The following is a 26893-nucleotide window of genomic DNA, read 5'->3' as shown; positions in this document are numbered from 1 at the left end:
ACTCTCTATGGGCAAAAGGGGCCATTGAGCTTGTCTTATATAGTTCTTGTTTAATGCATGAACTCATGCATTAAACTGCAGGAACTCAGCTTAGTTTCTGTATCTAAGCCCATGGTTTGGTCAAATGTCCAGCTCCATTCCAAAGCTCAATGAATCCATGTTTACTGGCAGATATTGGGTGATATCCTGGTCTTTCTGCTTTGGGTTCCATCTAAGTCTTGCCCCATCTCTCTTCCTTTCCTCCACTGCTGCCATTTCAGATCATTAAGGCCTACCTGGACTATTCGCTGTATCAACATCTAGCTGGCTACGAGGACGTGTGGTTCAAATACGAGGTCATGGCCATGAAGCAGATCTTCAACCTGCCCCTGAAACGCGAGAGCGTTGAAATCATGACCTATGTGGCCGATAGGCTTGGTTATATCAAGCTCCTAATGGGTCACTTGGACTTGGCCATTGACTTAGGTAAGGGCTGGCTGGTCAAGAAAGGGCATGCAAATACAAGTAATAAGCAGAACTATACTGGAATTGTTTTGTTCCCAGGTTCTCGAGCCCACAAGATGTGGTCATTGCTCCGGAATCCCAATAAACACTATCTGGTCCTCTGCTGGCTTTGTAAATCCCTCTTCTTGAAAAACAGGTATTTATCTAGAGGAACTTTCCAAAATGAGAGGAAGAAAGATATACTTATGGAATGTTCTGGATTTACTTAACCCTGGCCATAGGATGGGGAAGGGAATAGGGTTTACCAAAAGCTGGTGTAACCAATGATCACCACCCTTTGGATGTCACTGCTCTCTCACAGAACTCGTTCCCAGGCACCATATCTACCCTGGTTGCTCTGGCCAGCAACTGGAAGAGGGCCAGACTGTCAACACCTGTGTGTGGGGATCAGGCCTCCACCACTGCCAGGGGGCAGAAAGGGAATGCGCTCATAGGAGAGGCAAATGCCCAGAGAATAGCAACCAAGACCAGAGGCCCAGGACAAGTTGGTCTGATTCTGGCCACCTTCATAGAGACGTCTATGAAAGAACAATTGAACAGAGTCAATTTGAGATTTAAGAGTAGGTTTGAAGTCTGTTTCAGGATTGTATTTGGTTCTGCATTACTGGGCAGGACTGAGACTAGAACTGAACATCCTTCTCTCCCCCTACCATTTCTTAATCCTACCACCTTTTTTTTTTTTCCATAGATACAAGCAGCTGATCCAGGTTCTGGGGTGGCTGTGGGATCTTTCTGTAGCAGAAGAGCATATCTTCAGCAGGGCGTTTTTCTATTTTATTTGCTTGGATATCATGCTTTATGCTGGTGAGCATGACCTTGGAATTTATGAGAACTGGGGGTCCACGGCACTTGTGTTGGTGTGGTGTGGCAGTGGTCAGGGCAGGGGTATTGAGACCTGTGGGTTTCTGGCTAGAAAGACATACAGGAACGGGAAGGAGAGAGCCTGGCGATATGAGATAAGGAGCCATCTAAAAAGTGCAAGAATTATAAAGGACCGAGAAGAAATAAAGTTTAGAATGTAAGCTGCCAGTTAATATATCAGATCATTTGTCACACTGTGATAGTGATCGTGACTGATGATGTCTTGCTATGTACCTTCCACTAGGGCATTTAATTTTTAGCAGGATATACTTGGAGATTTCATGCTTTAAAGTGAAGGACAGGGATGCTAATACTAAGGGTTTCATTGACTGGTAGCTGTTGGTGATTTGGAAAACTAGTTCTTTCCTGATAGTCTTCAGGTTATACCAGGCAGGCAGGCCCCAGTGTGCATATTAAACCAGAGCTGCCAACCTGGGCACTCTTTTTCCCACCTGTATTTTCAAGTCCCAGGCTACACTGAGGCTGATTCCTTAGATGCAAGCAGGGAGGTTGGTTTAACCCCCACTTCTGCCTGGTTGACACTGTGTACTTGTAAGTTACATGCATAAACTTCCACAAAAGCAGAAACTCAGCAAACACAGGGCAGTGCAGCCACCTGGTTGTTGCAACCTACGGGGCCCTTTGGACTGATAAAGTAACAGAGATTGAGACTTCTCCTCAGAGTGGGAACTATTCTGGGAGTTACTAGGCCAGAAAGATGATGATATCCCTCCACTCTCAATCTACCAGCCAAGCTCTCCTGTTTCTCTTTTATTTAAGGCTTTGTTTATAGACCCTTTGAAGAATGTTTGCAATTCATACACCAAAATGAAGACAACAGAATCCTCAAATTCCAAAGTGGAATGCTCCTGGGACTTTACTCATGTATCGCTATCTGGTAACACTGTGTTGCATAACACTAAATTCCCGAATTTGAAAATGTTGAATCCTGGAAGAGTTCTATGAGATTTTCTAAAAATGAAGGAAAGAAAGGGACAGTAATTTTTAAGACAGATTGAAGGTGACAGAGCAGATTTACTCAGAAAGGCACCTTGGGGATTACCTAGTTCATCCCCCTCAACCAAGGCCAGAACAGTGATGCTACTTAGATTGTATTCAGTGCAACAAGCATTTATCTCATACAAAGCATGTTGTGTTAGTACAGAGATGGATAAGAAAAGAGTACTTGCTTCTGAGAAGTGTTGGGATTTGAGGGAGACTAATATATAGCACACTCGCCCCCTCCCCACCCCCAAGATGGAATCGTAATCACTGTTGATAGAGTCCATGTTCAGTGAAGGTGATGGCACCCCACTCCAGTACTCTTGCCTGGAAGATTCCATGGACAGAGGAGTCTGGTAGGCTGCGGTCCATGGGGTCGCAAAAAGCTGGACACGACTGAGCGACTTCCCTTTCACTTTTCACTTTCATGCATTGGAGAAGGAATGGCAACCCACTCCAGTGTTCTTGCCTGGAGACTACCAGGGATGGGGGAGCCTGGTGGGCTGCCATCTATGGGGTCGCACAGAGTCGGACACAACTGAAGCAATTTAGCAGCAGCAGAGTCCATGTTGGAAGACATGGCTTGTATCTGCAGAGAAGTGAGCTTCTTGATATTGAACCTCAGGATTAGACTTCCCTATCAGCAGCAAGAAGTTCTAGAAAACTCTGCCCTTTCTCCACCCCATTAAGGCAGGTAGTACCATGCTCCCTGTGTGGGCCCCAGGCTCTCACTGGCTCTCAAGATGAAAGAGAGCTACATCTGCCTAATTCCTCTCCCAAAGTCACCAGCCAACCAAGTCACTCCTTACCACTGGAGGTGTGAGTGAGGCAGGGAAAGAAATGGAGAATTTTATACCAGTGGAGCTCTCTCACATAGAAGGAAGCTACAGGAGGGTGGAATAAGCAGCCCTCCTGCCCCATTAACCCATTAAGCCATTAACCCACTAAAGCTTCATCTTTTAACCCATACATTTTCAACTCAGTAAGGCTGCAACTATGACCTTAGCTTCAAGGAAGTAGGTTAATAGTAAGGCTCCAGAACATTAACTAAATTACTGCTACAGCCGTCCCCAAGACTTGAAAGTTATTCCTTATTCCATTTCCCATCTCAAATTATATAAGCAGTCATGTGGGCTTCCCTCATAGCTCAATTGGTAAAGAATCTGCCTGCAATGCAGGAGGCCCCAGTTTGATTCCTGGGTTGGGAAGATCCGCTGGAGAAGGGATAGGTTACCCACTCCAGTACTCTTGGGTTTCCCTTGTGGCTCAGCAGGTAAAAAATCAACCTGCAATGCAGGAGACTTGGGTTCAATCACTGCATTGGGAAAATCCCCTGGAGAAGGGACAGGCTACCCACTCCAGTAGTCTGGCCTGGAGAATTCCATGGACAGGATCCTGGCAGGCTGCAGTCCATGAGGTTGTAAAGAGTCAGACATACTGAGCGACTTTCACACACACTTCCCATCTCAAATTACATATGCAGTCATGTAGTCTAATATTTAGAGATTTTATAATGTTAAATGACAATGCAAAGACATTCCGATATAAAGTGCCACAGACTAGAGCAGTTTCATATTCAAATAGAAATCTCTTATTATAAAACTCATTGGGAGAAATTAAAATCCAAAAATTTGGATTTAAAAGTTAATTTAGTTTATGTTTTGCTAGCTAAAGTCTAAAGAGATAGAAGTCCAAAGTCAAATTAGTTTGCACATATGAGTTAAAGTTCAAGAATCTAAAATTCAAAAATCACCTTAATTTCTTATTCTACTCTATCTTCCCTGAGGAGTTCTTGCAACAACTGTAGCTTAAGACAAAACTACTCCCACTTTATGGGCATAGGAATCATCTGGAGAGTACATTAACTCAGATTTCTGGTCCCATCCCCAGAGTGTCTGATTCAGCAGATCTAGATTGGACCAGAGAACTTGCATGTCTAAGAAGCACTCAGATGATGCTGACGATTCCTTTCTATGGTCCACACTTTGAGTAGTATTAGCCTGGGCTCGCTCTCTTTGGAATCAGCCTGCTCTGTTTCACTTTGTAATTTTTTCCCTTGGCCACACTGCACAGCTCGCAGGATCTTAATTCCCTGACCAGGGATTGAACTGGGACCCTCAGTAGTGGAAGCACAGAGTCCTAACCACTGGACCACCAAGGAGTTCCCTCATTTTTTAGAGTCAGAGAGTTAAACGGTACCTAATATTATCCAAGTATTCCCCCCAATTCTATTAATTTCAAATTATCAAAAAAGTTCTATTCTGTCCTTGTTCTATATCAGATATTTCCCATGAATAGGCCAGTGACAGGCTTCCAGAGATCCACATTCTTGCAGCTACACCTCTAGAGAGACTCATTTCAGAAAACCAACCCATTCTAAGGGTGATATGGATTTTTCTTATTCTTCTGTGGTAATATAGGTATGCCAGACTTCAGGAATGGAACAGCTTTCATGTATTTTCCAATAGAGCCAAAAATCTTGTGTCAAGAAGAACCCCAACAGCTCTTTACTGCATAAGTATCAGTAGGTACATGGAAGGTCAAGTTCTTTACCTTCAAAAGCAAATTGAAGAACAGTCAGAGAACGCTCAAGACAGTGGAGTCGACCTGCTCAAGGTGAGGCCTCTTCTTTGGTTTCCAGGGGACTTCATACCTTAAATGGCTTTTTCTCTACCTTCTGTGATAATTATTTTCTCTGATTGTAGAAGTTCTGCCTGTTTGTAGGGTAAGTTTTGAAGGTAATTCTATCCCCATAATTAGAACATGAATTGCCTTACTTACCTTACTACTGAGAGATAACCACTTTATGCATGTTGAGAAATCAATTTCCAAATTTTCTTCTATATATGTGCATGCATTTCCATTTTTTTAAACTTACTACTAAATAAGATATTTTATGAATCGTGCTCCTGCTCATGCTCAGTCACATCAGTCATATCTGACTCTTTGCGACCCTATGGACTGTTGTCTGCTAGGTTCCTCTGTCCATGGGCTTCTCCAGGCAAGAATACTGGAGTGGGTTGCCATGCCCTCCTCCAGGAGATCTTCCTGACCCAGGGATCAAACCCGCATCTCCTGCATCTCCTACGTTGGCAGGCAGATTCTTTACCACTGAGTCACCTGGGAATCCCATCCCAAAGACAGAACAGGCTAAAAACATAATAGTTGCTATTGGGATTGCAGCAAAGATGAGTAAAGGCTTCTCTTTGTACTTTAGGAGTTTGTGATTTCAAGGTGATGGAGGTGGGAAGCCCAGGATTGGGAGGGAGTTGTAGAGGCGGGGAGTAGACAGAATAAGAGAGCCCAAAAGAACACAAAATCAAACCTGGTATTTCCCGCTAAACATAGAGCAATACCTTTTACATATGTTACTGAACCAAACTTGGGTTCATTCTCTCAAGTACAGTAAAGCCGATCTAGTGATACTGGGTTGTGATGAGGAAAAGTACACCCTTTACTGTAAGGTGCCAGATGAGGAGTCCATTTCCTTCTCCAGGGGATCTTCCCAACCCAGGGATCAAACCCAGGTCTCCCACATTGCAGGCAGATGCTTTAACCTCTGAGCCACCAGGGAAGCCCAGATGAGGAGTCCAGGGCAGCTAATACTCAAAAAACCTGAACTCCCCAATAGGTTTCAAGGAAGCATGTTTAAAGGCAAGAAGGAGAGAAGGCACAGGGTATGTGATTAACTCATGCACAGTTCTCTGATTGGTTGACGGTGAGGAAGCAGAGCAGTGTCCCAGAGGTTACCATGATCAATCCTCAGGTTCTGGTAGGTCTGGGGCTACATCTTGGGGTCATTAAGTAGTTAACTTCTTCCATCTGGTGGGAGTTTCAGCATCTATAAAACAACTCAGGAAAAGTATAACAGGTACTGTTATCTAGTTACTTCAGGGAGGAACTAAAGAGTCTCGGCTGCCATATGGCTGATGTACTGTTTAAATTGTTATCAATTCTCCTGGCCTAACTGCTATTCTTGTCACTACACAGTCATATCCCTTCAGCCATTAATCCTGGAGCCAGTCTTCTCTGACTCACTGGAGGCCTGGGAGATAGACTATATAGCTTTTCTACAAACAAGCGGAAGGCAGAGGATGTGGTGTGAATGGTTTGTTCTGGGAATGTCCTATAGGGTTGATTACATACAGTAGATGTTTAATTTCTGGAATAAAGAATTGATAGATGAAAACATGTAACAGTTTAGTCAGGAGAAATCTATGTTTCAATCCATTTCTATGATACTGAAGTTTGTTGTTGCTGTTATTCATCGTGTCTGACTCTGTGACCCCATGGACTGCAGCACGCCAGGCCTCCCTGTCCTTCACTATCTCCTGCACTTTGCTCAAACTCACGTCCACTGAGTCGCTGATGCCATCCAACTGTCTCATTCTCTGTCATCCCCTTCCCCTCCTGCTTTTAGTCTTTCCCAGCATCAGGGTGTCTTCCAGTGGGTCAGCTCTTCCCATTAGATGGCCAAAGTAAAGCTTCAGCTTCGGCATCGATCCTTCCAATGAACATTCAGGGGTGATTTCCTTTAGGATTGATTGGTTGGATCTCCTTGTAGTCCAAGGGACTCTCAAGAGTCTTCTCCAACACCACAGTTTGAAAGTAGCAATTTTTCAGTACTCAGCCTTCTTTATGGTCCAACTCTCACATCTGTACATGACTACTGGGAAAACCCTAGCTTTGACTAGACAGACCTTTGACTGCTAAGTGATGTCTCTGCTTTTTAATATGTTGTCTAGGTTTGTCAATGCTTTTCTTCCAAGGAGCAAGTGTCTTTTAACTTCAAGCCTGTAATCTCTGTCCCCAGTAATTTTGGAGCCCAAGAAAATAAAGTCTATACTGTTTTCATTTTTTCCCCATCTATTTACCATGAAGCGATGGGACTGGATGCCATGATCTTAGTTCTTTGAATGTTGAGTTTTAAGCCAGCTTTTTCACTCTCTTCTTTCACCTTCTTCAAGAGGCTCTTTAGTTCCTCTTTATTTTCTGCCATTAGGGTGGTGTCATCTGCATATCTGAGGTTATTGATATTTCTCACAGCAATCTTGATTCCAGCTTGTGATTCATCCAACCTGGCATTTCACATGATGTACTCTGCATATAGATTAAATAAGCAGAGTGACAATATACAGCCTTGATGTACTCCTTTCCAAATTTTGAACCAGTTCATTGTTCCATGTCCAGTTCTACTCATTGCTTCTTGACCTGCATACAGGTTTCTCAGGAGGCAGGTAAGATGGTCTGGTATTCCCATCTCTTGAAGAATTTTCCAGTTTGTTGTGATCCACATGATCAAAGGCTTTAGTCAATGAAGCAGAAGTAGAAGCTTTTCTGGAATTCCCTTGCTTTTTCTATGATCCAACGGATGTTGGCAATTTGATCTCTGGTTCCTTTGCTTTCAATGATATTGAAGTAAATGAAATAAAAGAATAAGACATTGTCTTGCTGATGGTCAGATTAGCAGACAACAGAGAAGACATTAATACTCTGAAGGACTCTCATAAACTTTCTAGACAGCATTCTGGCAAAATGCATAAATATCTTTAAAATATGCACATCATTTAATTCTCCTCCTAGGAATGACCCTAAGGAGATAATCAGATGGTAAACAAAAATTATATATATAAAGGTGTTGATCTCAGATTTATAGTATTAAAAAACTAGGGGGAAAAAAGTGATATGCCTTTCAAAATGCTGGTTATCTCTGCAGGAGGAAATGGCAACCCACTCCATCATTCTTGCCAGGGAAGTCCAACAGAAAGAGGAGCCTGGCAGGCTACAGTCCACGGGTTCACAAAAGCATTGGACACAACTTTAAAAAAAAAAAAAAATATATATATATATATATATAAGTCAGAAATGGTATATTTAAACGTTAAGACATTTTCACATTAAAAAATCTGAATTTCTGACTCTTCTTTTAACAATTGCAGTGTCTGGTGACTCTAAGCCCCAATTCTAAAGGGCAGCTATTGGCTGGAACTGATGAAGGGTGGCATTTAGGTCATACTCTCTCCCATATGACATAATCTCCTTGCTTCTTGTCTTATCTTATCTTACCTCTTATTTATGTTTCTTTCATGACTCTGTCAGCATTTGGATTTGTGAGATCTGATGTTAAAGAATCATGTCACTGGAAAAAGTTCATAATGTTGTGCTAAACGAGAAAAAAATATTTTGAATTGCTGTTTAGTATGATACCAGTTGTGGTGAGTATGAGTATGAGTGTGTGTGTGTGTGTGTGTGTGTGTGTGTGTGTGAAACAGTGCCAAGTGACATTGCAAGTTAGATTTTGTTCAGGGTTCTTCAGTTCAGTCCCTCAGTCGTGTTCTACTTTTTGCAACCCCATGAATCGCAGCACACCTGGCCTCCCTGTCCATCACCAACTCCCGGAGTTCACCCAAACTCATGTGCATCAAGTCGGTGATGCCATCCAGCCATCTCATCCTCCGTCATCCTCTTCTCTTCCTGCCCCCTGCCCCCAATCCCTCCCAGCATCAGGGGCTTTTCCAATGAGTCAACTCTTCTCATGAGGTGGCCAAAGTATTGGAGTTTCAGCCTCAGCATCAGTCCTTCCAATGAACACCCAGGACTGGTCTCCTTTAGAATGGACTGGTTGGATCTCCTTGCAGTCCAAGGGACTCTCAAGAGTCTTCTCCAACACCACAGTTCAAAAGCATCAGTTCTCCAGTGCTCAGCTTTCTTCACAGTCCAACTCTCACATCCATACATGACCACTGGAAAAACCATAGCCTTGACTAGATGGACCTTTGCTGACAAAGTAATAACTCTGCTTTTGAATATGCTATCTAGGTTGGTCATAACTTTCCTTCCAAGGAGTAAGTGTCTTTTAATTTCATGGCTGCAGTCACCATCTGCAGTGATTTTGGAGCCCAAAAAAATAAAGTCTGACTCTGTTTCCACTGTTTCCCCATCAATTTCCCATGAAGTGATGGGACCAGATGCCATGATCTTCGTTTTCTGAATGTTGAGCTTTAAGCCAACTCAGGGTTCTTACTGAGGATTATAGCTGTAGCTTGGAGAACAGCCTCCCTGATAGCTTCTGAGTAACTGCTCTGAGGAAGTAAGGAAGGGGTTTTTTCCTGGGAAAAACATCAAAAGATTACTGCTAATCACAAAGAACGACATCACAAGTTAATGATTTTAACATTAACATTTTAACATTTTGCATTCTATGTATAGAAGATCCAAGGATTTGGATTCATTGAAATTATTTCTTAAATATGCATCTTAACTATCTATGACCAATATCCAAAGCACAGGACACTTCCTGTTTTTCTCGGGCACACCATTGGTGGGTGGCTACAGTGACTAATGGCTTGATTCTTGTAGAACTGGGATGGTGGGCAACATTCCCTGTCCATAGCAAAGAAATAAAAATGTGTATCAAATGTCAAAGTGTATATCCAAATGTCAAAATAATTTTTTTTAGGTGTTAGGGTTATGAATGATTCTTTTTTTTCCTTTTTTTTTTTAAAATTCTGTGCTGTTTGTTTTCCCCCTTTTTAGTGTTTACATTTTTTTTTCAGTTGAGGTATAATTCTTTAAATCTCAAAAATTATATTGCTTTGGTAAACAAAAGAAAATGTTGCTAATGTTACTGAACTGAACTTGGGTCTGCTCGCTGGCCACATAGCAAAGTCAATTTACTGACACTAGGTAGTGGTGAAGGAAAGTACAGCATTTATTGTCAGGCCCAGCAATGAGAATGGGTGGCTCATATTAAAAAAACCCAAACTCCCCATTGACTTTCAAGGAAAGGTTTTTAAAGGCAACATTTGGAGCGAAAGCTGCGTGTACATGACTTTATTCTGATTGGCTGGTGGTGAGGTAACAGTATGGTGTTTCACAAATCTTAATCATCAATCTCCCGGTTCTAACCAGTCTGGGGTCTATGTCTTATAGACAGCATGGAGTCAGCATCCTGTAGCTGGGTGAGAGTCTTAGTTCCCGCAGAAGAACTCAAATATATGAATCAGATTGTCATGTATTTTCCTTGGGGACGAGCTCAGACTCTGTTTTCATCACTGAACTATAGTTTCTTGACTGGTTTTTTCCTACATTCCCTTACTTCCCTAATTAGTAACTGCTTGAATTTGCCCTTTGGAACTCAGGGAAGAGCTAGGAGACTGAAGCCTTTTTCTACAAACAAGAAACACGGGACGTAGAAGGGCTTTTGTACACGGGAGGGCCCTGCGGAGTTCTCTCAGTTCCAGTCCCCTGCTTTCTTCGATACTCCTCAAGTCAAAGTCTTGAGGGGAATGGGGCAAGACAAGAAAGAGAATAAGGTTTTGGGTAAAGAAGTTAATCATAAACTCAGCAGGGGAACTGAGTTTCAGAGGGACTCAGTTTCATTTTTTAAGAATGGTTGCCAAAAAGGGTTAATGAGCAGACCCATATCACATGCTTGGTTGGGGTCGGCCACTGGGGCCACTCTACTTGACTCTTATCATCTAATCTCCACTACTTTCTATGTATGTTTCTGTAATGTGTTTTTTTACTTGATTGCTTATACCCTTGAAATGATCCCAAATGATCTGAGATGGAAAAATCCTTTCAGTCAAGGATCCCTTTCTGATTCTATTATGTTGCTTTTTCCTTTAGAACTTGGAGTATCTGGTGGCTCAAAACACCACTGGGCCTGTCTTCTACCCAAGGCTTTACCATCTGATGGCCTATGTCTGTATACTAATGGGAGAGGGGCAGAATTGTGACCTCTTCCTGAACACAGCCCTACAGCTCTGTGAAACTCAAGGGAATGTGCTGGAGAAATGCTGGCTGAACATGAGCAAAGTATGTAGCATCAGCTAGCAAGCTGGGGAAGACACTCACAGGGGATATTAAGGAGCCCAAGAAGCCCATTCCCTGCTTTGGATTTCACTGGGTGTGGAAGGCCGGCAGAGGCCTTTCGGTACTCTTACTGAGAGGGATGACATATCCATAGGTTTGGCATTTGCACCTCCTCTTCCCCTTTGAGTTCTCATGAGATCCTCCCATCCTTCAAATCCCCTTTAGCAAGATCTCTACCTTTTCATGGGGCTTCCCAGTTGGCTCATTGGTAAAGAATCTGCCTGCCAATCCAGGAAATGCAGGAGACATGGGTTTGATCCCTGGTTCAGAAAGATCTCTTATAAGAGGAAACGGCAACCCTGGTATTCTTGCCTAGAAAATCCCATGTACGGAGGAACCTGGCAGGCAGCAGTCCATGGGGTCGCAAAGAGTCAGACACAACTGAGAAACTAAACACCACCACCTTTATTCATGTGCATGTCTTGCCTCTCCTCGAGAAAGAATGTGAACAGTTAGAACACAAAAATCATTTGGTCTCCAACACAGTGCCTTATACTCAGTATTTGTTGAATAAGTAAATGAATTTTCTCCTCTGTGTGTTAGAGTTATCCTAGTTTGGGGAGCAAAAGTCATTGTCCCTTTTAAAAACTCAGGTACATTTGACCATTTCTGTTAGACCACTCTTGACCATACAAGCTGAGGAGCAGTAATGAATTCTGTGTTCTCTTTTTCTCCTCTCAGGAATGGTGGTACTCAAACTCTGAGTTAACAGAAGACCAATGGCTTCAAACACTCTTGAATCTCCCATCGTGGGAAAAAGTTGTATCAGGCAAGGTAAACATGCAGGATGTTCAGAAAAACAAATTCCTGATGAAAGTTAATATTCTGGACAATCCTTTCTAACCTTTCATGAAAGAGAACAAAGATTTTAATGACTCATTCTCTTGCGATTATCCATTATTAACCTTTCTGTATAGGCAGCACCATCCAGGTTCCTGCATACTTCCTTCTGTTCAGACACAGAACCAGACCTCTGGTTTCTCCTCTGTCTGGAGGGTCAGAGAGGGTTGGCAGTGTCATGCTTTCCTTTCTTCCAGCTTTGCACAAATTCCCTTTGCCTTTAATACTGTTTTAGCTTATCTTGTTTATTTTCAGCACATGCAGAATTGTATCAGATCAAAAAATTTAGTATCAAAATGATACATTTTGTGGCAGATAGGCTTATATATAATCTATTAAACTGAAAACGGTGATTTTTAAATGTCCAGTGTTATGTCTTTTGTATGTTGCCCAGGATTAAAAGATAGTGACTTCTCTTCATGGCTGTAAGGTCAAAGTTTGAAAAGACATGTCTTTGCTGTGCCTGACTGCAGCCTCCAAAGCCCCTCTGACTGCATGCATCAAGTATCTGTGGAAACAAATGTTTCAAAATCGAAATATTAGCAATTTTGAGGTGGGTGTCTTTACGTGCTTAGAGTTTACATATTTCTGTATTTAACAAAGTCATAGCATTTCACTTCACTTCCCAGATGTTGGAGAAGCCATCTGTGGTCACTGTCTCTCTTTGGCAGACAGAGCAATTGGCACAGGCACTCTGCGCTCTGATGGTGCGCCAGGAACCCGTGGAGACCCTGCCTCTCTCTGTGCTGCGGCAGTCCCCTCCTGTGGTTCACTTCACAAACCCAGGTGGCCTCTGCAAGTAGGTGCCCGAGCAGATTTGTTGACTCGCTTCACCTTTCGGTCCTGGAAGGAGGTTTTCCATGTCTGACTTTAATGGCCACCTCAAATTCTCGTAGGGATTTCCAAAGGTAGTGTGCCATCTGAGCCTTCTTTTAACAGGCTAATGTTTCATTGTCCTTTAGCAAAAGGCAAAGCCGTGTTTTCCCTCCTGGTGATATAACTGAATCATAACCACTTAAGGAGGTTGGATAATGCCAGTTGGTACTAGGAGTTTAGCCACAGAGGCTGGGCCCTGGCCTGGTGAAAAAGACAACAGCCTGGGAGGTCAGAGCATTAGGTTCCAACATAAGCTCTGCTTTAAGCACACTTTACTCCTGGGGCTCATCACCTAACTTCTCTATTTCAGCACATGAGTATGAGTATCAAGTAAGACAGTAAAGACGAAAAGGCATTGAAAATCATAACATGCTCTATGAGTGAAAAAAAAATTAGTATCATACATGGCTGATTTTAAATAAATGCATCAAATATTAAGCTCATGTAAATATTATCCCCTTCAAAGCTATCATCTTGAAAGTTGTGTCAACTAAAAAGATGCAGAACATGAGAGTTTAAAGTTAAGTTTTATTTGGGGCAAAATGAGAACTGCAGCCTGAAAGACAGCACCTCAAGTAGCTCTGAGGAACTGTTCCAAAGCAGCAGTGGAGGAAAGTCAATATATAAGATTTTGGTGAAGGGGAGTTCAGTGCAATAAAGTGTTTACTTTAAATGAGATTTTCTGCTAGTCACGAGGAGCTGATGTCACCATGAAGGATTTAGTACTTTTCTAGATATGAGGAGATACAAGGATTGGGATCCTGAAATCAGTTCCCCAAAATACCTCTCTAAAGCCCTGTTCCACCAGTTTCTCTCGCACACAGAGTGCCTCACTCTCCACCCTGAGTTCCTTTCAGGGGGTGTTGAAGGTCAGCAGATACAGCAGCGCAGGCAGATGGCGAATACTCATGGTTTTATTGTTCCCTTGCTGGCGAGTGTTCTTGGCACGGGCCAGTTTGTAGTTGACTTTTGCATACTTGTCCCGTGTGCTCTCTTATCACCTCCATTATTTTATGTATCATTCATCTTAATCATTCACTTATATACTCATCCAGCTAACGTTTTTTTTTTTTTTTTGGACTAATCACTGTGCATTGGGCATGGATTAAATACCAGAGATTAAAATACAAAGATGTAAAAGACACGATTCTTGATCTTGGTGAGCTCATACATCCAGTAGAGGAAACAGACACACAAGTCAAACTCAGCCCGTGTTAGTCGCTCAGTCATGTCTGACTCTTTGCAACCACATGGACTGTAGCCCACCAGGCTTATCTGTCCATGGGATTCTCCAAGCAAGAATATCAGAATAGGTTGCCATTCCCTTCTCCAGAGGATCTTCCCAACCCAGGGACTGAGCCCAGGTCTCCTGTACTGCTAACAGATTCTTTACTGTCTGAGTCACCAGAGAAGTCTGTATTTCACTGTAGTTATACTATAGGTATGTACACAGTAAACAGCATGGTGGAGAGAGTTGTTTTTGTTCAGTCACTCAGTCGTGTCTGACTCTTTGTGACCCCACAGACCCCATGGAAGCACACCATCTCCCAAGTTCGAGTTTGCTCAAACTCACGTCCATTGAGTTGGTGATTTCATCCAACCATCTCATCCTCTGTCATCCCCTTCTCCTCCTGCCTTCAATCTTTCCCAGCATCAGGGTCTTTTCTAATGAGTCAGTTCTTCACATCGGGTGGCCAAAGTATCAGAGCTTCAACTTCAGCATCAGTCCTTCCAATGAATATTCAGGACAGATTTCCTTTAGGATTGACTTGTTTTATCTCCTTGCAGTCCAAGGGACTCTCAAAAGTCTTCTCCAACACCACAGTTCAAAAGCATCAATCCTTTGGCGCTCAGCCTTCTTTGTGATCCAATTCTTTCATCCATACATGACTACTGGAAAAATCATAGCTTTGACTACATGGACTTTTGTCAGCAAAGTAATGTCTCTGTTTTTTAATATGCCGTCTTAGGTCTGTCATCACTGGAGAAGGGATAGCCTACCCACTCCAGTATTCTGGCCTAGAGAATTCTATGGATTGTGTAGTCCATGGGATCGCAAACAGTCAGACATGACTGAGAGACTTGCACTTCACTTTCACTTTTTAGGTCTGTCATAGCTTTTCTTCCAAGGAGCAAGCAATTTCACGGCTACAATCACTATCTGCTGTGATTTTGGAACCCAAGTCTCTCATCATTTCCATTGTTTCCCCGTCTATTTGCCATGAAGTGATGGGACTGGATTCCATGATCTTCGTTTTTTGCATGCTGAATTTTAAGCCAGCTTTTTCACTTTCCTCTTTCACCATCAAGAGGCTCTTTAGTTCCTCTTTGCTTTCTGCCATAAGGATGGTATCATCTGCATATCTGAGGTTATTTATATTTCTCCTGGCAACCTTGATTCCAGCTAGTGGTTCATCCAGCCAGGCATTTCACATGATGTAATCTGCATGTAAGTTAAATAAGCAGGGTGACAATATACAGCCTTGAGGTACTCCTTTCCCAATTTGGAGCCAGTCCATTGTTCCATGTCAAGTTCTAACTGTTGTTTCTTAACCTGCGTATAGATTTCTCAGGAGGCAGATGTGATGGTCTGGTATTCCCATCTCTTGAAGAATTTTCCAGTTTGTTGTGGAGAGAGTAGCACACACAAATCCAGATGACTCTGAAGACTTAGCTGAACTGCCTCTGACACAAAGTCATTTTGATTACCCTGGCCCTTCCAGAGGAGGGCAGAGGGCAAATGTGGGTGAAGATAGGTGAGTGTGTTAGAGCAGGTGCACACAGAGACAAGCATGAGCAATGCTGGCCTACAGCAGAGAGATGTTTGGCGTGGAGCTTATCGGAGAGGTAAGCCCAGCAGCTGGGGGTCTGCTCTGCAGATGTCATGCTGGACTAGAAGTGAAGTGTTGTCCTCCCAACCCCCAGCACATGCCTCTTCCTTTCCATTAAATTTACCAGCACCTCCGAGATGAAGTCCTCCAGTGAAAAGCTGGGTGCTGGGTTCACCCACCATCTTTCATCCTCCAAAACTTCAAAAACGTCTTTTACTTTATTTTATTGGCTTGCCACCAAGCCAAAGCAAGACTGGAGGAGGTGGACAAGGGGAGGGTAGTCTGTTACTGGAAGTGTAGCGACTTCCCCAAGGACTGATGAAAGAAATCGAGAAGAACCAGGAAAAGACCAAAGTGCAAATGAGGGCTTTTACATTTCATGTATCTCAATCCAGAGGAGCAGGCATCAGGCTCTACAGGCATCTCGAACTTGCTTTCTGGCCCCAGACTACACCAAAGACTGACCATGTGACCTTTTCGCTAGTTTCCTCACCTCCAAATTAAACAGGTTGTGACAGGTTCCCACCCCTCCCAGTCTGCCATTCCCAGCTCCTATAAACAAGCTGGGCCCAGGTCCATCTTCTCTGCAGCCAGCAGATGGCAACATGAGCTCTTTGCTCTGGAGGAGGCCCAGGGAACCGTTTTCTGGTCAAGAGCCAAGCTTTTGTGTTCCAACCCACAGCCTCATCCTGAACACTTAGAACCATGTCAACTTCCATGGTAGCTCTCCTCAGTATCTATAAGAAGTTTCCAGCATGTGGTTCTCAGGAACATCACTTGAGAAAGTAGATTCTGGCTAGAATTCTTTTTAGGAGAAGGCAGATAATTTCATGAAGCTTCCAGGAAGACAGTAATGAATAAGTGAAGATCTACCTTTTCTTTCTTTCTTTCTCCTTCCTTCCTTCCTTCCTTCCTTCCTTCCTTCCTATGAGCTTGTGAACTCTTCTCCCCACGTCTATGGCTTCTTACAGGGCAGAGGCCCTGTCCTCACTCCCTGTCTCCAGCACCATTCTCGGTGCCTGGACACAGAATTAGTGCTCAGAAAGCGTGAATTAATGAATTAATATTTTCACTTGATCATTTTGAATTAATTCTTGCAGGCACTCTTAGAAAGAGGAACCTAATATTTATTGAATTTCGTGTTTTTTATGTATGGGAAGATGCAAGAATCTGGGGTCTCTGAAAATTTTCCATAGATAAGTTTCTTAACTATCTAGGGGCTGATATCCAAAGCACAGAATGCTTCCTGTTTTCCTCCACCCTGAATTCCCCAGAGGCGACTACAATGTCTAACGGCTTGATCCTTGTAGAACTGGAATGGCAGGCAATATTTTTTTTTTCCCACAAATGTGGACCTGGGGCCTCACTGGATTGGTTCTCCATACTGCCAGTTGCTAGCTTTGTGTCCATGGGCAATTTATTAAACCTCTTTGTGTCTCAGTTCCCTTGTTTATAAGTTGAGCGTGATGTTAGTATGCACCTTATAGCATTGTTATGAGTTAATTCAGATGTGCGCACCCAACATGTTGTGTTAGTTGCTCAACCATGTCCGACTCCGCAACCTCACGGATTGTAGCCCACCAGGCTCCTCCGTCCATGGAATTCTCCAGGCAGCGATACTGAAATGGGTTGCCTTTGCCTTCTCTAGGGGATCTTCCCTACTCAGGGATCGAACCCAAGTCTTCTGTATCATCTGAGCCACCAGGGAAGCCCCAATTCTGTTGAGAGAACAGACAGTCAGTTAAATTCAGAGCAATGAGGAACACTGCACAGAGTTTGCTGGAGAGGAAAAATAGAGGCACATATGCTAGCATGTCTTTAGAAGGTTCTAGGAAGCTTCCTAGAAGAGGAAATTGGATTTAGCCAGGTAAAGACATTTCACATCAGAACTGGTGCTGGAGAAGCTTGGAGGCCATGGAGAGCCTGGGTACTTCCACTCGGTCTGCAGCAACGGGAGGTGTGTGAGTGAGCCTTAAGAGGCAGGCAGGATCTAAGGCCTTTTGGGCCGGGCAGTTTAGAGGCTGAGACTTTAGCCTGCCAGCTATATGTCACTGAATGGCTTTACTGAAGATGCGCATGGACCGCACTTCTGCTTCAGAAAGACCACCCTCTTGGTGGAGAATGGATTGGAAGCAAGCTAGGCCAACATGAAGGCTGGGAAATGGTTCTTATTGCAAGCCTGGGATAGGATGTCCTGCAGTAATGAAAGGACAGTGGAGACAGAGATAAGGGCTCTGACTTGAAAGATATTAGAATAGTAGATACTGAAATCAGAGACTGGCTTTTCAAGGAGAACATTCAAAATGAACAAATAAATAGAGAGAGGCTGCATAAACTAAGGACTGAAAAGTTTCAAACACTTGCATGTTTCCCGTTACTTACTGGAAAAGTATTATATTCACTTCCTGTTCCCTCCCACCCATCCCCAGCCTTGCAGCTCCAGCTTTTCAACCCCACCTAAGGTCACCCATGACACAGTGTGTCATCTCTGTTGATGGTCTCAGCCACTGATCATCATGACTCTTCTGTCTTTAATTCATCAGCTCGTCATATCCTACCAATGTCCTTTAATGTTCTGCCTAATACCTCTCAGATCCCTCCTTCTCACCTCTTCTCTATTACCAAGTTTGAACTCGCTCTGCTCACTGTACGATAGGCTAATAAATCTGAGATGAGGTATTGGGATGAAGAAGGGACTTTATTGGTGAGCCAGCTAACCAAGAAGATGGCAGACTAGTTCCTCAAAATAACCATCTTGTTAGGCCTGATTGCCAGTTTCTTTTATGTATCACAGATGAGGGGAAGTGAGGAAACAAAGTAAAAAGACTATTTAATCCTTGCAAATGTCCTCTAGAATGGCAAACCTCAGGCTGAGGAGTGTGTTAGTTTTACTTCCTTACAGTCCTTCACATTAGGTATGCCTACAATAAGAAAAACGGCAAGATGAGGGTTAAAGTCACAGAAGTAGATCCAGCATGAAGTGAAGCAAAGTCGCTCAGTCGTGTCCAACTCTTTGCAACCCCATGGACTGTAGCCTACCAGGCTCCTCTGTCCATGGAATTTTCCAGGCAATAGTTCTGGAGTGGATTGCCATTTCCTTCTCCAGGGGATCTTCCCAACCCAGGGATCGAACCCGGGTCTTCCATATTGTAGACAGATGCTTTACCATCTGAGCCATAAATTCAAAATTAACCTTTCCCAGTTACATTCCCACCACTGCTGAAAATCTGGTTCTGTCATCTCTGATGAAGCTCTGTAATAGCCACATAATTCACTGGCCTCTTAATTTCAGATTTCTATCCTCTACCAACTGGCAGCATAAGCTTGCTAAAAAGCAAATCCTCATTTGTTTCTCCTCTACTTAAAATCCTATTTGCCTTCAGGACTACTTTCCAATTTCTCAGCCTAGAATGTGGGGCTTTCAAGACCTGTGCTTAGTCATTCGACTCCTTGTGACCCCATGGACTATAGCCTGCTAGGCTTCTCTGTCCATGGGAATTTCCTGGCAAGAATACTGGAGTGGGTTGCCACTTCCTTCATCAGGGAGTCTTCCTGACTCAGGGATTGAACCCACGAACCTGCATCTCCTGAGTCTCCTGCATTGCAGGCAGATTCTTTACTGCTGAGCCACTGGGGAATCACTGCACATTTATGCATGACTGACACAGGCGTTTCCTTAACATTGTTATTTCAATAGCCTAAAGCTGTTCCGTTCAAGACCTGGTTCTCCGCCAAATCTGATGCTGCAATCACATGGGCCTCACTCCCACCTTGAAACTTTGGGTTGGTCCCTCCAACTGGAATGGTCTTTACCCAAGTCTCTCGGGATTCTCCCAGCTTGCTTTCGAATGTTTGTGGCCTTGAGCTGGGCTTATCAGTTCATCCTTATTGCCCAGACATTTATCCTTTCTCCTTGGAGCCGCTCGCACGTGACTGCCTAGAGCTCACTGTGACTGTGGGGCTGTCTCCTCTGAGCTTGTCAAGGGCAGGGATTCTGTCTCCCTCATCTTTCTATCCCCTTGGGGGTACACTTGGTGTAGGGTCAAACATTAGAAGGCTGTCAGCATGCTCTGTCTTCACAGTTGCATCCTACATGCCCCCAGTGTGTGGGACACAGTAGGCGCTAGTGAGCTCCACCTATCCACTGCAGAGTGGCAACCACCAGGACCGCCACTGTGAGGCATATTTGTACTCCCACCCACCACACCTGGTAAGGAATCCGCCTGCAATGCAGGAGACCTGGGTTTGACCCCTGGGTTGGAAAGATCCCCTGGAGAAGGGAAAGGCTACCCACTTCAGTATTCTGGCCTGGAGAATTCCATGAACTGTATAGTCCACGGAGCCAGGCACGACTTTCACTTTCACTTTCACTTCACTTTCACTCCTCTATAGGAAGAGAAAAGAGGAGTGTGGGGAGATGATGTGAGCGTGTATGTGTGTGTGTGTGTGTATAATCTGGCACAACTATTCAAAACGATAACTCTGGCATGGTCTGCACTATCACCGTCCAACAGAATTTTCTGTGATGAAGGAAATGTTCTCTCCCTGCACTGTCCTTCACCACATGTAACTAGTGAGCACTTGAGACTGAGGATCTGAATTTTAAATTTAATTTTAATTAATTTAAATTAATGGTCTCATGTGGCCTGTAGCTATTATCTAGGACAGTGCTATAAGAGCGTTAACCTTAAAATGCCAGAACAGAACCATTGTCGATGGAGTTGGGACATGTCTATGACAGAGAATAACACCAGCTTCGATCAGAGGGTAATTATTACTACATAAGAGAAAAGGTATCACACCAGTTAAGCTAAACCTTTTATCAATATGTATTGCGTTGGCCAAAGAATTTTGTTCAGGTTTTTGTAATAACATCTTATGGAAAACCTTGAACAAAGTTTTTGGCCAACCCAATATTTCTCCATTTAATGTGATTCCAGGATGCCAAACTAATGCTTAATAAGAGATCACATGTTAGTCTAATGCCCAAGTCATACAGTGGTGAGGTTGCTTTACTGGGCCTTCGCCTCTGCAGGAAGGGCTGGCATTCTGCAATGACTTTAATGCATGCTGGCCATAGGGAGGAGGAGGCCTGAAGGGTGGCCCTTGGAGAGTCACAGTCTACAAGCCTGAAGTTAATTGAAATAGAAAATTCATAATGAACCTAAATCTTTCACTTTCTCTCATGGTATTTTCGAGGGAGGACATGAAAGGAGGCCAGTTATTTCCAGCCAAGTGCTAGCTCTCCTCCTAAGTTTGCTTCACTTTTCTCCCTTGGGCTGTTTTCTCTCTTGCCCAAGCCCATTTAGTCAACATTCAGTCATGAGCTGAGCCTCCTGTCTGAGCCTAGCGTGTCCCAAGGGTCCTGTGCTCAGGAGCCACGCTGCACCCTCTGTGGTGCGAGCGCCTTCCTGATGACGCAGTGCTGGCTCATATCCTTTCACATGGGACCTTGGTTTAGCTGCTTCAACTGCTGCAGGATACAGGCGGCGTGGCACTTGCTGTCTTCCAGCAGCCCCATGCTCCACAGATGTTTCACATTCTTTGGGACCAAGATCCTTGAACACACTTTTCAGAGCCATTTCCCCCCCTGCCAGATCCACTTCCTTCAGCAATGACTTACATGTAAAAAACATCAGGGCTTTTAACCAGATAGGAACACTCAGATATGTTATAAACAAAGTCTCCGGGGTTCTTCTGGGCCAGTAAGAGCAAGGACATCTCTTTGCAAAATGATCCATATTCCTCTGAGCCTATTGTACATTGTAAGAGAGGCCCTACAAAATAAGTTTAGATTTTATATTTCATTTATCTAATTGAAATAAACTGTAATTAAAAAACAAAACGTGGTTAAGATTCTACACTTCCACTGCAGGGGGTTTGGGCTTCATCTCCAGTCAGGGAACTAAGATCCCACATGCCTTGTGATGAGACCAAAAAATAAAAAAATTAAAAGCTTATGCAAAAAACAAAGTCCTCCCCTTCCCACAACCAATTTTATTCAAAGCAAGAGAAAGAACCTAGACTGAATCTAGTTTCAAAACTCAGTCTCCATGGAGTCCTTATCAGGGGAAGGGCAACCTCAGGTCTTAAGCAAGTTAACCTCAGCTATGCTATTCCTCCCTTACCCTATCCCCACCCCAACCCGTGCCCACAGCAGAGCAGTGATTCAGGTACACATGCCTGAAATTACTTAATGCCCCAAAGGGAAAAGTAACCACAAACGTATCAGACACATAGCACTGGAGGGCAGGAATTGAAAACAAATGTGAGAATATGAAACCTGTCCAACTTCCTCTTCCCAGATGTTGGGAGATTAGAAAAAAAAAAAAAATCCCTTTCTTACATTCTGGAATAAAAAAGACCAGACCCATAAAGCCCACAGTGAAGGAATGGATGGATTATTAAATCCAAACCCTGAGCCAAAAAGAGACAATAGTTTAACATCCTATTTTCAGAAGGAAACAGATGCTGGAAGCAGCTGCTCTCCTAGGACTCTCAGAACTTGAAAGATTTGTACTTCCTTCTTGTAAACGCAGCCGTGTCTCCCGGAGTTTCTAGAGCTCCTTCCTGCCTTCTGCCCCAGTTGTTTTCCTTGTAACCAGATTCAGTCTGACTTGAGAGCAGCCTTCTGCCAGGATGTGAGGAGGGGGAGGGGAGATGATCACCTCTTTGGGCATTTTTTTTTAGAGTACATATGGACAAACACAATTATGTTACCACATATGATAGACAAAACAAGACAACTGGTTGTACAACTTTTTTTTTTTTTTTTTTTGGCCACACAGCAAGCAGGCCAACAACTGAAACCATGCCTCCTGAAGTACACAGAGTCTTACAGGACCACAAGGGAAGTTTCAAAACAAGACAACTGGAAACAACCTACATATCCAGAAACAAGTTACAACTTTATGGTACAACTGTTACCCCCAAACTGGTTTTGCCTCTTGTTGGATGTCAAAACAATAGTTACAAACAAGCCAAAGATCAGGAGGAGGAAAGATTTATTATTACTTGCAGCAAGTAAGGAGAACATTGAGAATATTTCCCAAAGCAGCATTTCCCCACTAGCAAAACTGGGGAAGTTTTAAGTGAAGAATACATACATATGTATGAAGGGGCTTGAGCAGAGGAGAGTTCAGCATAGAATTCAGGCATGGAGTCCAAGCTTTAGCTGACTGAAGTCAGGAGGGTCAACATCCTTCACCTGAGTGGGGACCTTACTTCCTGCAGAACTCAAAGGTATAGTGTTATGTAGGAGGAGGAACTAGACCTCCCCTGGTGGCTCAACAGTAAAGAATCCACCCGCTGTGCGCAAGATGCTGGTTCAATCCCTGATCTGCAAAGATTCCGCCGGAGAAGGAAATGGCAACCCACTCCAGTATTCTTGCCTGGGAAATTTTTCCAGGGGCAGAGGAGCCTGGTGGGCTACAGTCCGTGAGGCTGCAGAGATTCAGACACATGTGAGCACAACTACAACCACGATGATAAATGACACACTCACAGGCACCAAGACAGTCCTAGGCCAACCATAATTCTTGGGCTTTAAGATCACTGCGTGTGGTGACTGCATCCATGAAATTAAAGGAAAAGCTTGGAGGAAAAGCTATGACAAACCTAGACAGCATATTGAAAAGCAGAGACATCACTTTGCCAACAAAGCTCTGTATGGTCAAAGCTATGGTTTTTCCAATAGTCATGTACGGATGTGAGAGTTGGACCGTGAAGAAGGCTGAGCACCAAAGAATTGATGCTTTTGAACTGTAGTGCTGGAGAAGGCTCTTGAGAGCCCCTTGGACAGCAAGGAGATCCAACCAGTCAATCCTAAGGGACATCACCCTGAATATTCACTGGAAGGACTGATGCTGAAGTTGAAGCTCCAACACTTTGGCCACCTGATGCAAAGGGCCAACTCATTGGAAAAGACCCTGACGCTGGGAAAGATTGAAGGCCAGGAGAAGAAGGGGATGACAGAGGATGAGATGGTTGGATGGCATCACCAACTTAACGGACATGATTTTAAGCAAACTACAGAAAATAGTGGAGGACAGGGAAGCCTGGCGTGCTGCAGTCCATGGGGGTCTCAAAGAGTTGAACAAACTCAGTGCCTGAACAACAACAATCACAACAGGCCAAAAAGTGGACAGTGGTCCAATTCCTGGAAGTCCCCACCCCTTCCCCCAAATAGAATAATCCTCCCCCTCATCAGCCGATAAAAATACCCAGCCCTCTAAAAACTGACAGCCCTGTACCCTGGAATCTCTCATCTTCTGAGATGGCCCGTATTCTGTCTGTGGAGCATGTATCTCCCTGAATAAACCTTTCATTTTACTATGACCTGCTCTTGAATTATTTCCTGCACGAAGTTAAGAACCCACACATGACTGCTGTCCCAGGGACTCGCTGAGCCCTGGGATGTGACCATCCTCTTGCACCCCATTCTCTTTCCTGCAACATTTGAAATTCTTCTTTAAAAAAATCTTGAATATACAGGAAAACAGGTGTTGCGGAATCTGCTGTATGACTAGGCCATGCAAGACTGCTGTTCTCTTGCTCTCCGCATATCCCCTGCCCCCAGTCCCTGCCTCATCTATACCCTACTCATCTGACTGATGTTACCTCAGAGCCCAAGTGGAATTGCCTGAGTACATAGTTCCCACCCACTCTTCCTCTCCCCCACCCCCAGCTTGTGATTGTTTTAATCCTTAGGCCAGAATGGCTCCATCCAGCTGGGAAATATCTACCCCAGGAGGCTATGAGGGACTTGCTCCTCCCCTGTTTTCCCTGGTAACCAATGAGCCAACTTGATGTCAATTCCCCTATAACCGGGTGTAGCCTCCCCTCCCTCCTGGTAGGAGACGGCTGCCTCATTCTGCCTGCAGGTTGGCTCCAGGACCTTGCTTTGGATGAGTCTAATTTCCTGTGTGTTCCCCTCTCCCATAAACCACTGACATCTCTGTCGGCAGCTCCAGGCTGTTTCTTTGGTCTCGAGACTAAGTTCAGTTCAGTCGCTCATTCGTGTCCGACTCTTTGCGACCCCATGAATCACAGCACGCCAGGCCTCCCTGTCCATCACCAACTCCTGGAGTTCACTCAGACTCACGTCCATTGAGTCCGTGATGCCATCCAGCCATCTCATCCTCGGTCGTCCCCTTCTCCTCCTGCCCCCAATCCTTCCCAGCATCAGAGTCTTTTCCAATGAGTCAACTCTTCGCATGAGGTGGCCAAAGTACTAGAGCTTCAGCTTCAGCATCATTCCTTCCAAAGAAATCCTAGGGTTGATCTCCTTCAGAATGGACTGGTTGGATCTCCTTGCAGTCCAAGGGACTCTCAAGAGTCTTCTCCAACACCACAGTTCAAAGGCATCAATTCTTTGGTGCTCAGCCTTCTTCACAGTCCAACTCTCACATCCATACATCACCACAGGAAAAACCATAGCCTTGACTAGACGGACCTTAGTCTGCAAAGTAATGTCTCTGCTTTTGAATATACTATCTAGGTTGGTCATAACTTTTCTTCCAAGGAGTAAGCGTCTTTTAATTTCATGGCTGCAGTCACCATCTGCAATGATTTTGGAGCCCCCAAAATAAAGTCTGACACTGTTTCCACTGTTTCCCCATCTATTTCCCATGAAGTGATGGGACCAGATGCCATGATCTTTGTTTTCTGAATGTTGAGCTTTAAGCCAACTTTTTCACTCTCCTCTTTCACTTTCATCAAGAGGCTTTTTAGCTCCTCTTCACTTTCTGCCATAAGGGTGGTGTCATCTGCATATCTGAGGTTATTGAGATTTCTCCTGGCAATCTTGATTCCAGCTTGTGCTTCTTCCAGTCCAGCGTTTCTCATGATGTACTCTGCATAGAAGTTAAATAAGCAGGGTGACAATATACAGCCTTGATGTACTCCTTTTCCTATTTGGAACCAGTCTGTTGTTCCATGTCCCGTTCTAACTGTTGCTTCCTGACCTGCATACAGATTTCTCAAGAGGCAGGTCAGGTGGTCTGGTATTCCAATCTCTCTCAGAATTTTCCACAGTTCATTGTGATCCACACAGTCAAAGGGTTTGGCATAGTCAATAAAGCAGAAATAGATGTATTTCTGGAACTCTCTTGCTTTTTCCATGATCCAGCAGATGTTGGCAATTTGATCTCTGGTTCCTCTGCCTTTTCTAAAACCAGCTTGAACATCAGGGAGTTCACGGTTCACGTATTGCTGAAGCCTGGCTTGGAGAATTTTGAGCATTACTTTAGACTGGGGAACTACAAATCTTGCAGGCCTGCGAGGTGCACCCAACAACTGTCAAGCCAACCAGGAGGCCAGGGAAACTCTCATGAGTGCTGAGATGTCAGGAAATAGGACAGGATAGTTGCCAGTAAAATCCTGGGGTGGTCGCGCACTTGCATGTGGGGCCCTGTGGTGGTTGTCCTTGATAAATGGGGGCTTCCAATAGAATACCAGAACCTACAGACACTGCTAAGCGTATTGCAAAGCTATGGGCCTCCATTACAGTGGGATGAAAGAAGTTAGATGATAGGGCAGTGGCTGCAGCTGTGCGCTGGCTGTTCCTCACTGTGGCAGAAAGCCCACAGACGCTGAGCTAGCAGCCAAGGCTGAGGTTAGGCATCTAGACGAGGAGTCAAAACACAGGAGAAACGCTGCTGCTGCTGCTGCTGCTGCTGCTGCTGCTGCTAAGTTGTTTCAGTCGTGTCCTACTCTGTGCGACCCCAGAGACGGCAGCCCACCAGGCTCCCCTGTCCCTGGGATTTTCCAGGCAAGAGCACTGGAGTGGCTCGCCATTTCCTTCTCCAATGCACGAAAGTGGAAAGTGAAAGTGAAGTCGCTCAGTCATGTCCGACTCTTAGCAACCCCATGGACTGCAGCCCGCCAGGCTCCCCTGTCCCTGGGATTTTCCAGGCAAGAGTACTGGAGTGGGGTGCCATTGTCTTCTCCGAGAGAAATGCTAGACTGGCCCAAACAGAAACTACAGACACATGAGTCGGTTGAGGGAACAAGACGGGAAGTTAGAGACATTAGTCTGCCACATGGCCTAGCTAAGAGGAGGCAGCTTCCCCAGTTCAGATGCTCATGGCCCGTCCGATCTG

General features: G+C 44.2%; 1 protein-coding gene across 1 annotated transcript in view; it reads left to right on the top strand.

The window, feature by feature from the left end:
- Positions 1–12445, top strand: part of ADCY10 (adenylate cyclase 10) — an 89438-nt gene extending 76993 nt beyond the window's left edge. Inside the window, exons 22-28 of the mRNA XM_027977865.3 lie at positions 261–465; positions 544–640; positions 1193–1308; positions 2146–2263; positions 4788–4983; positions 10999–11187; positions 11926–12445. Coding sequence (XP_027833666.2) covers positions 261–465; positions 544–640; positions 1193–1308; positions 2146–2263; positions 4788–4983; positions 10999–11187; positions 11926–12087 — 1083 coding nt within the window. The 3' untranslated portion in view covers positions 12088–12445. The remainder of the gene's footprint in view (positions 1–260; positions 466–543; positions 641–1192; positions 1309–2145; positions 2264–4787; positions 4984–10998; positions 11188–11925) is intronic.
- Positions 12446–26893: the final 14448 nt, after the last annotated feature.

Source organism: Ovis aries, chromosome 1 (assembly GCF_016772045.2).
Source record: "Ovis aries strain OAR_USU_Benz2616 breed Rambouillet chromosome 1, ARS-UI_Ramb_v3.0, whole genome shotgun sequence".
In the NCBI taxonomy this organism is placed as follows: domain Eukaryota; kingdom Metazoa; phylum Chordata; class Mammalia; order Artiodactyla; family Bovidae; genus Ovis; species Ovis aries.
The sequence above is the reverse complement of the archived record's forward strand: the minus strand, read 5'-3'. Positions and strand labels throughout refer to the sequence as shown.